The sequence below is a fragment of the Sphaerodactylus townsendi genome, linkage group LG01, assembly GCF_021028975.2.
Source record: "Sphaerodactylus townsendi isolate TG3544 linkage group LG01, MPM_Stown_v2.3, whole genome shotgun sequence".
In the NCBI taxonomy this organism is placed as follows: Eukaryota; Metazoa; Chordata; class Lepidosauria; order Squamata; family Sphaerodactylidae; genus Sphaerodactylus; species Sphaerodactylus townsendi.
In genome coordinates, this window is record NC_059425.1 from 195057667 (window position 1) to 195068410 (window position 10744).

General features: G+C 45.8%; 1 protein-coding gene across 1 annotated transcript in view; it reads right to left on the bottom strand.

Annotated features, from left to right (window-relative positions):
• The window catches only part of EFHC1 (EF-hand domain containing 1), a 59552-nt gene extending 54196 nt beyond the window's left edge, over window positions 1-5356 (bottom strand). Inside the window, exon 1 of the mRNA XM_048503008.1 lies at window positions 5207-5356. Coding sequence (XP_048358965.1) covers window positions 5207-5251 — 45 coding nt within the window. The 5' untranslated portion in view covers window positions 5252-5356. The remainder of the gene's footprint in view (window positions 1-5206) is intronic.
• Between the last annotated feature and the right edge of the window lie 5388 nt (window positions 5357-10744).

The window sequence follows — 10744 nt, forward strand, 5'->3', positions numbered from 1 at the left end:
GGTAGGACAACCTCGGCTGCTGTGGGAAGTTACGAGGGGATTGTCATAGGTCGACTCTTTCAGCCTGATGAGTCGACCCTATGTCAATTTTCAAGTGCGAAATCGCCCCAAGAGATCCATATGTAGAATGGTTGCCACAGCAGGCCTCTGGTACTGGAGGAGGTGGATATCCATCATGATTAATAGGGTAGATATCCATCGTGATTAATAGGGGCCTGTTACCATAAAGCACAGAGCATTTCTGAACACAACACAATGCTTTGTTCACACAACTCTCAGTAACCTCAAGAGCTCCCACACCAAACATCTGGAATGCCCATCGTCAAGCAGCAAAATCCAAGAGGTGGGTCAGTCAGATTTTAGTAGAAGTTGGGCCCTAGCCTCAAACCAACACCTTCACTACAGGTAGAAGCTAATGAACTAGAATATTCTACATGGGTTGGGACCATAATTTGGTACCTGGATTCCATGTTGCAAAGCTGGGTATTGAAATAAAAGGCTCCAACAGTACATCTTCACCCCTGATACCATGTAGAAATGAAGCATGAGGATTTTTGATCCTCTGTTTCCCCCAAGGAGTCCAAGGTGCTGCCGTGGTCCTTCTCTCAACTGTCCTTTGATTGCACATACTGGTAATTATAAAACACGGGAAGGGGCTTTCCGCACTACACAAGGGAGCTAAGGTCGACTCGGTTCCCTTCAGTGGGGGGCGATTCCAGGCTGTCCGCACAGCAACTTACTTGGCCCCCTGGAACCGAGCTAAGTGGGCGGGATCATCTTGGTGCCTGTTTTGCTCCTCGGTCGTAATTGGAGCTTGTGTTACCATGGGAAACTGGAGCGTTCTTTTTTTTTTTACAGTTTTTACAGTTACATGCGCATGCCTCAAAAGCAGCTCCTGATTGGTTGAATGGATGAGGTGTCGTTTCGATGCGTCCCCACTCCGAAGCTTCGAAGCGGTATCGACCTTGTTCCAGCAGAAAGGTGCAGTTCATAACTGCGACAGGGATGTTGCAGTTCTGAGGGGGGGGGGGGTAACTGAGACAAAACAACGTTGAGCTCAGTTGCAATGCGGATACACTGAGGTGAACCTAGATAGAAACCAGTACAACTCTGTCAGTGTGGAAAGCCCCGAAGAGAGACCCCCTCTCCCAAGGTGACTGTGCAAAGGAAGACAATGGCAAACCACCTCTGGTTCTCCCTTGCTTTTGAAAGACCCCTTCTAGGGTCCCCATAATTTGGCTGTGACTTGACAGTACTGCACATACACACACACACACACACACACACACACACACACAAGAGAACAGTGGCTGTACATACACACACACACTAAGGGAGGGAAAGCAGCATGATATAGCCCAATCTCAGAAGCTAAGCAGGGTCAGCACTAGGGAAGGGAGACCCTAACAGGAAGACTGTGCAGAAGAAGGCAATGACAAACCACCTCCGCTCCTCACTTGCCTTGAAAGCCCCCTTGCTGGGGTTGCCATACTCAGCTGTGACTTGACTGTGCTTTACACATACACACGGGTTTATTGGACAAATAACCAGGGTAGCATTTGTGGGTCCAAATGTGTTAATTTTTAATGACTAAATAAATAAGTTCTATACTTTGTTCGTCATTCTTCAGAATGCGAGTGCGGCTCTTCAGAATCTTCCTTTTCATCATTTGTGCATGAAGTGTTATCAAGTCACAGCTCACTTCCAGCAAGGCAGGGCTCATCCAGAGGTGGTTTGTCATTGCCTGCCTCTGTGAAGCAACCCTGGACTTCCTCGGTAGTCTCCTCAGACTACCCAAGGCCAACTCTGTTGGTTTTCTGAAAAAAGAAACTCGCAGAGGTGGTTTGCCATTGCCTGCCTCTGCTTAGTAACCCTAGGCCACAGGTGTCAAACTCGCGGCCCTCCAGATGTTATGGACTACAGTTCCCATCATCCCCTGCCAGCATTATGCTGGCAGGGGATGATGAGAACTAGCGAATCAACATCTGAAAAGACAGTTTGTTTTACCTATAGACCTTTGGAGCACGGTGGTCTTCTATTCAAGGACTAACCGGGGCTGACTCTGTAGGTTTCCCAAGGAAACAGACAAACGGAGATAGTTTGCCATTGCCTGCCTCTGCGTAGCAACCCTGGACTTCTTCAGCGGTCTCCCATCCAAGTACTGACCAGATCTGACTCTGTATAGCTTCTGCTATCTGACGAGAGAGAGAGCTGGCCTCCACTAAACTAAAGATAATAAACGTGAAGCCAGCAGGTAAGAAAGAGTCACCCTGCCTTAAATTGCAGAGCCACCATAATAATCAAGGCAGGTGTACAACAGGTACTGTCACAAATATTACACCCATGCGTACTCCAACTCACTAGGTGAGTATCATTTTAACATTATCTTACTATCACAAATATACAAAAAATGTTTAGTAAGTACACGTCAGGTATGGCTATAAAACCTCCAGATTAGGTTTTTATTTCGGCAGTCCTTTGTCAAGCCAATCTGAAATGTACAAATACAAGTGTCAATTAATCCTTTCGTTTTCATATAATTAAACAAAAACCCAAAGAACCCTCCCAATACACTTACAATTGTTGTACAAAGTATTCAGTTTGGAAACTATCTTTTTACAATGAAAAATGTTGTATTATTATATATATGAAAATTTAGGTTTAATATTGAATAATATAAATGTTTTATTTTTTATATAGTGTAAGAAAAAACAGTTGTGCTCCTAGAGGAGTAAGAAAAAGAATACTTTGTACAACAATTGTAAGTGTATTGGGACATTTGTATTGACACTTGTATTTGTACATTTCAGATTGGCTTGACAAAGGACTGCCGAAATAAAAACCTAATCTAGAGGTTTTATAGCCATACCTGACGGTGTACTTACTAAACATTTTGTATATTTGTGATAGTAAGATAATGTTAAAATGATACTCACCTAGTGAGTTGGAGTACGCATGGGTGTTAAATTGCAGAGCGTCAGAATGAGACATTTCCAGACCCTGAACAGATCCCAGCGTTAGCACCAAAACTGTTCTTCCTGATTACTGCTTTTGTGACAAAAGTCCTAACCGGTGAGCCACCATCACACACTAAACAAGAAGCCCACAATCACCCAAACACTTGTCGTCTTTGGCGCAGTACCCCTACAAACACACACCGTCCAGGTTCTACCAGGTGCACACCCGCTGCACCCAAACTGCACCCTTGCAATGCCTCCTTGCCAACGCTCCCCTGCTCCTCCCAAGCGCCAGATCTTGAAATAACCTACAGCTGGTTTACAAGAAAAAACAAGACGATTTTCGGAGGAGACCGGGTGCTTTTGTGTGCCAGCCGCTCTCAGCGTCGGGGAAAAACGGTGGAGAAGAAGATGTCCTGGGTGAATAAATCTTATGCAAAGGCCTGCCTGAGCTCAGGCAATCTTGGTCGGGAAGAGCAGCTGGGCTGGCTTCTCCAGCATCCGGGCACATGGGGGAAGGAAAACACTTTATGCCAGACGGGCATCCGGCATCCCAGAAGCCGAGAGCCCTGAGAGAAAGTGGAGAGAGGATTGCCCCTTGAGAGGAAATGCCCCAGATTTGTTTTTATCATTTTATCGGTTTTATGTTTGCATTGATATCGTACGCGCGTGTCGGCAGCTGCTCCGAGGTCGCTCCTGCGGGGAGAACAGGGTCTAAGTTTTAATAATGATGACGATGACAATGACGATAATAATAATAATAATAATAATAATAATAATAACAACAACAACAACAACAACAACAACAACAACAACAACACCCCTCCCTTTTGTGGGGGTGGGTGCTGGAGATTTTAGATTGTGTTTGGGTTTTTAGAAGGGGTTTTTATTGTGAATTTACTGTTGTGAGTTTACTGTTTTGTGGTTTTTACTGTAAGCTCCCAGAGGCCCTGGTAAAGGGTGAAGAATAAATAAACATAAATAGAAATAAATGATGATGATGATGATATTGCACAGTTGGAGTAGCCGGATCCTTTTGGAGTGGAAACCCCAACATAGCATAAAGGACCTTCAGATGTCTTGCATTCACCTCCCACTTTTATTATGGCTTTTCTTGAACCCCAATTGCTGCCTAAATTTAATGTGTCTATCAGTGCAAGACATATACTATACATGGAAATGAACTATCTGAACATATAACAAACATATACACACACAGACAGACAGACAGATAGAGATAGATAGATGATATAGATATATATAGACAGACAGACAGATAGATACACACACAAACACAAGAGGAACACACATTCTCTTTGACATATATCTCTTACAATATGAACTAAGACTTAGATCTTTCAGGGAATGCTTTATTGTACTTACAGATTTATGTTCCATTCGTATACACTGTAGTTACATGGATATGAAGTATTAGGGTGTAGTTATCACGTACGTTCCTCTTGTTAATGTTTATTGTATATATTATATATTTTTGTAATGTTTGGATAGCTCATTTCCACATATAGCATGTCTTGCACTGATAGACAAATTACATTTAGGCAGCAATTGGCGTGCAGGGCATCTTTTTCCTTCCTTGCTCGATCTATTACATTGCACCAGGAGTTTGGTTAATTTTTCTTGGACCCCACCCTGCAACTGTCCCAATCAATCAATCAATCAATCAATCAATCAATCAATCAATCAATCAATCAATCAATCAATCTTTCTTTCTTTCTTTCTTTCTTTTTACAAAGCTGAACCAAGTTGGACAGCGAAGGGGGGCTGGGAGCGGAGGGGGGCGGAGGGGGGCTGGGGGGGGGGCTCCTCTGCTCTCCGCTTATGGAGGGGAAAGAGCTGTCTACCCCTCCCCTTAAGCCACCCCCGCCCTCCATTCAAAGGCAGCCAGGAAGACGCGTCCTATAGGAGCAGGAGGCAACTGGGGTTGCCGATTTCCCGGAATGACAGCTGCTCTCCAGGTTGAGGGCGAGGGCTGCTTTGGCGATCGGGCTGCAGGGTACCAGGTGGGGGACCCTCCTCTCCCTCAAGGTCCCCCCTCCCCGGCGTTTCCTCCCCCCCCTCCCCTTCCAACTTTCCAGGAACCCCCCAATCTGGTGTTGGCGAATTCGGCCAACCCTGCGAGGTCAGCCCACCCAGTAACGCCATCCCTGCGAGGAGCAGAAGAAAGCAAAGGCGCTCTGCATCAGCCGCTCTGCATATGCTCAGACGCCCCGCGGCTAGGCGCCACTCACCTGGCTCTGGCGCACGGATGGCGCCGCCGCCGGCGGGCGCTGCATGGCCGCCTCTCCTGCTGCTGCTGCCGCCGCCGGCTCGGCTCCGGGGAGTCGCCGCCGGGACCGCCTCCGGGGCCTCCCCGTCCTCCGCTTGCCGGGCCTCGGGCTCCTGGGCCACCCAGCCGGCCCTAGGCAGCTGCAAGTGCCAGGCGCACGGGGCCGTCACGCGTTCACACGTTACGCACCGCCCACAGGGCGGACCCCCGTTCGGCCAGACACGTGCGCGGGGGGGCCGGTCCGGACGCGCGTCGCGAGGCGGTGCAGGAGGGGCTGGCTAAGGAAGTGGCCAGTTTCTAGACACGGGGAGTCCCGGGCAACTGGGCAAGTCACATTGGACTGATCACATTGCTGGGGGGGGGGGGGGGGTGGGGGGCGTCCTTCCGTGCATCCGCATCTTTGGATTTTGCACCCTCTGAAATTCCAATCGTCGTTTTTAAAGCTCAAGAATTTTTTTTACAAAATTATACATAGAATTAAAATCCAACATAGTAATTCTGCAGCATCTTCAATTCCAATAATCGTTTTTAAGGCTCAAGATTTAAAAAAAAATTCTACATAGAATTAAAATCAAACACAGTGATTCTGCAACGTCTTAAGGATTCAATCGATTGTTCTGGGGGGCTCAAGGATTCCAAAATTATACATGGGAATTAAAATCAAACATGTGAGTGATTCCTTGCAGCATCTTGGAGATTCCAATGAAATCGATTTTTTAAGGGCTCCAGATTTTTTTTTTAAAGGGATTTTTTTTTTACATAGAATTAAAATCAAACATCGTAATTCTGCAACATCTTAAATTCCAATCATTGTTCTTAAGGCTGGAGAATTTTTTTAAAAAAACTTGCATAGAATTAAAATCCAATGTAATATTTTTTGTGAAGTTTGCATCATTCGATTTTACGCCATCCTAAATTCCAATAGTTTTTAAATCTCAAGAAATTACAACACAATAAACAATCATTCATCCTTATCCACATCCCCTTATATGCTGTAGTAATAAAGGTCATCAGGTTGTACAAACTATTCCAGCCCTCAATTAGTCCAATTAATTTTCCTAAAAAGCGTTCCATCTTTTTTCACGCTCTGGGGAGGGTCTACCGTGCACCTACGACGTCAGCTTTGCCATTGTTGAGTATTCTCGTTCAGCCATTCCAGAAGAAGAACCATCTGTCTTGACTTGCCAGGGTTCCCCCAAGGGGTTTTTAACCTCAGAGGACGGTTGGGTTGCCAACTTCTGATTGGGAAATTCCTGGAGATGCTGGGGTGGAACTTGGAAAGGGTTAGAGTTTGCGGAGGGGCGAGAGCCAGAGAGCTCACCCTCCCTAGCTGCCATTGGCTCCAGGGGAGCTGACCCCCACTGCCTGGAGATCAATGGACATTCCCAGAGAACTCCAGGCCATACCTGGAAGTTGGCAACCCTGTGTGTGTATTAACTCCAACCCTATGAACCGTTGTCTGCCAAAACGTCACGTCGTAAACAACAGTCTTGCTTAGATCTTTCAAGCAATCCTAACGGAAACCATAATAACATAACAGGGGCCTTTTCCACACCCAGCACACACCCCGTTTTGAAGATGTTTTCATTCCCGGCATTTACCTTGAGGCTTGTCCCTCCTCGAAAGGTTGTTCTCTGGCCACTGCTAACAGCTGAAACCCTTATAGCCCTTCTAGCTCAAACAGGCCAGAGATCAGCAGGCTTCCTGGAAGGTCTGGCTGTGTAGTGCAAAAGCCGCAGCTGGTGAAGCCTCGGTTTGCCTCCGGGCTATGTGGGAAAGGGAGATGCGATTAACCCTTCCCTCTCCACTTCTTATTAGAAACCAGCTGCTCTGATGTGCAGCGAGCACTTTAATGGAGAAGGCAGGTGGCCCGTAAAATCACCTAAATGCAAGCTCAGATCAACTTTCCCTGGGCCGTCCCTTTTTTAAAAAAAACCTCGAAAGGCAACCAGACTACTGACAGTTAGATTAGAGCATGGTGCGTGGGTGTTTCACCGCCGTGCCGTTTTTGCTTATCACAAACACGCACATACACACCTTGCTGTTGTTTGCCCTGGAGAGGAAGGCAGCGAAGAGGGGTGTTGTGTACCTGGTCAGGTTGCACAGTTCCTCAGGCACAGAAGTCTCTTGCATGCGAACAAGGCACTGTGCTCCGTCTGTGCACCTGCGAGTGAATGCTGACGGCAACCATGTGTCGATGGGCAGAGGGACTGATCCTCTTTGCCATGTGGTGAAGCGTAGTGTGATACAGAGGCACAAGCCGCGTCCCTTTCGACCCCTGCAAACGTGAGTGCAAATGTTCACTATGACAGCACCATGCATGCCTATCACTGCTTATACCAGTGGTGCGTGAAGCTATGGCACAAAGTGCCAGAGGTGGCACTCAGAGCCCTCTCTGTGGGCACCGCCAAACAGAGTGCCCACACATCTAGGCTGGCCTGGGCGGCTGGAGCTTTCGATTATTAGCATTAACCCACAAGACCTAGTTTTGGAGAAGCAGCGCCATTAACCCTATTAAGCTATTAAACCCACTGAGGATTTTTATGTGAAGAACTAAAGTCACGATCCTTCTGCACCTGGGAGTAAGCTCAGTTGCTGGGAATGGGGCTTGCTTCTGAGTAAACCCTCCTAGGGTCGTGATTCACCCATTGGAAGAGTTGCACGGTTGCTTCAAAGCAAAGCCACTGACTACCACCAAACACTCCCGAGTAGCATACGCCTCCAGAATAACCGTTTTCCTAAACTAAAACCTCAGTATTCAGGTTAAATTATGGAGTACTTTGTGCGATAAATAAGTGGGTTTTGGGTTGCAATTTGGGCACTCGGTCTCAAAAAGGTTCGCCATCACTGGCTTACACGGTCATATATCCAGTCCCATTTGGAACAGTCGCACGGGATTTATGCTCGCTCATCTTCCCCTGGACAATATTGGTGGAGAAAGCGAGACAATTACAGACCAGGGACAATTGTGACTTTAAAAAAAATATAGATTCGTTGGGTCATGCCTTTAAATTACAAGAGTGACTCAAAGCAGGGCGTTGTATTATGTGAAAGGCCGTGAATATTTTCCTTTCCTGGAAGTTCTGTGATTCCCTGGTTACTGTTCACAGGGTGAATAATGCTTGCCAGGTGAAATACACCTCAGAGTAAATACACACAGTAAAGGCACTGTGATAACCCCATCGGTTAGAATGACTCAGAAGAGTTTGTAAGGAATAATCCAAGTAGAGCACAAGTATGAATGAATGGACGGGCCCAGAGCTGAAAGCACAAATGAATGTTATGCGGGTGCCACAGTTTCAAGCGGGGCTTAGAAAATCCACAAACAAATGGAAAAAATCAAACATTTCTGGATAATTGGTGGAAATGGGTTCTCCAGCTTAGGTGTCTATGTGTATTTTCTCATCTGTGGATCATAAATGTGAATGTTGAATAGGGACAAAGTAGGGTATAGTGGTGGCTATAATGCTGGCTATTCTTAGTTCTGGCAATAGAAGTCTAAATACTTATTCCTGATGCTGTTTCATAATAAAGACATCGACTGAACACAGAATGCTGGTTGGGGTGGGTTTTCCCGGCTGTGTGGCCGAGGTCTGGTAGATCTTGTTCCTAATGTTTCGCCTGCATCTCTGGCTGGCATCTTCAGAGGTGTATCACCGAGGGAAGTCTGTCCAGGTCTACTGCCTGGAGCCCGATACCCACGGCGTCAGGTCAGCTTCACCAGAGCTTCGCCCTGGGTGGGTCTACTGCTCGAAGTGCGACTTGCAGGTGTCTAGGTCTACTCGCCTGCACCCAGGTCTATGTGTGCCCAGGGACATAGGTCTATTGGCACCAATTAAAGCGTTCCTTACTAAGACTTACAGGGTTTGTCTTGCAGGTGCCCCATTTGAAGTCATAGGGCCCCAACATTTCAAGGGTCGTTTGTATGTTTTTTAATTTTAAAGTGTTTTCACATTCCCAACCACCACAGGGCACTACATTTTAGACTAGCGGCACCAAAATTTCAAGGGTACCATCCAGGGACTGTCCTGATGATACCACCCAAATTTAGGTGATGTTTGGTTTTAAGGGCAGTTATGGACCCCCAAAGAGGGTGCTTATCCCGGCTGTTTCAATGGGAGCTAACAGGTGATGGGGGTTACCCATTTGAGGGACCATAACTTTGGTGCTCCGTGAGCAACTTCACCAAACTTGGATAGCATCATAGGAATAGTTAACAGATGATACCCTGAAATTTTGGGTGTCACTAACTAAAATACACTGCCACGAGCACCCCAAGAAATTTGCCCAAGATTCTTTGTTTTGTAGTGACTTTGCTCCATTGTAGCCAATGGGGAATTTCTGAGTGTGTAGGCAGGCTGCACATTTTTGAAGATAGAGGCACCAGACTTTCAGGGTGGCTCCAGGAGGGCCTCCTGGTAATAGCATCCAGGTTTGGAGCCCTTTGCTTCTGGGGGTTCAGTGGAGGCAAACTCAGGGTTTTGCCCTGATGCACCAATTGTAGCGACTCACTGTTTTCTAGAGCCCATTGTATTTTGTTGCACAGTGGACTTTATTGCTAGTGTGGCTATAAAGTGTTTGCTCTTTGCAGTAGAAACTGTCATGACTTATCCAGGCAACGCTTCTGTAGGGCTATGCCATGGGAACGTTGCTGTTTCTGTCCTAATTGTAACAACGTCTGGGCTGTTCTGCAGAAACTGTTTGCTAGATGCATTTTTTTACAGCTTTCCCCTCTCCCTGTTAGGTATTAACAGGTAGACCATAAATCTCTCCTTGTGACTTTCCCCAGGAAAGGTTACATGCAATGGGAGGGGGGGGGCATTTATTTTTGCCCAGGAGGATAAGAATATTTTAAGGGTTAATCATTCACTAGGCAAGAAAATTCAACTTAGAATGCAAACACGAAGTTCTTTTTTTTAACACTGCCCTTAAAAATTGGCCCAAACTTTTTCTGCATCCATTTTTTAAATTTTTATTTAAAACATCTTTACGCCACCTTTGCAATCAGGGTCCCCAACGTGGGGCGCACAAAAACATTTACGTTTATTAAAGCTAAAGAATAAATTACCAAAGAATAGTGGAAATGTGATTTGATTTAGATGTGTTAGTTATGTGTTATTGTTATGGGTAGTTGGGGTAGGATAGATTATGTTTGGGTAACTGTAAATGTGGGTCATTGGTTACATGTTAATATTTGTTGATGTCTTATGTGTCTCAATGGTTTCATGTATGTTTTATGTTCAATGTGTTTTTTACAGAAGGAAATTAATAAAAAGTATTATGGGAAAAAACAATTAAAAACATTTCATATTACAAAATAATTCAGTAAAACTCAGAAACAAACAACACCAGAACCAATAAGGCGGCCAATAACTGTTACTTAGGAGGCAAAGGAGCCCAAAAAGATTCTATCTTTAATAATAGGAAGTCCAGCCTGCAGCTGGGACTTGGGGGATCCCCTGGAATTACAGCTCATCTCCAGATGACAGAAATCAGTTCT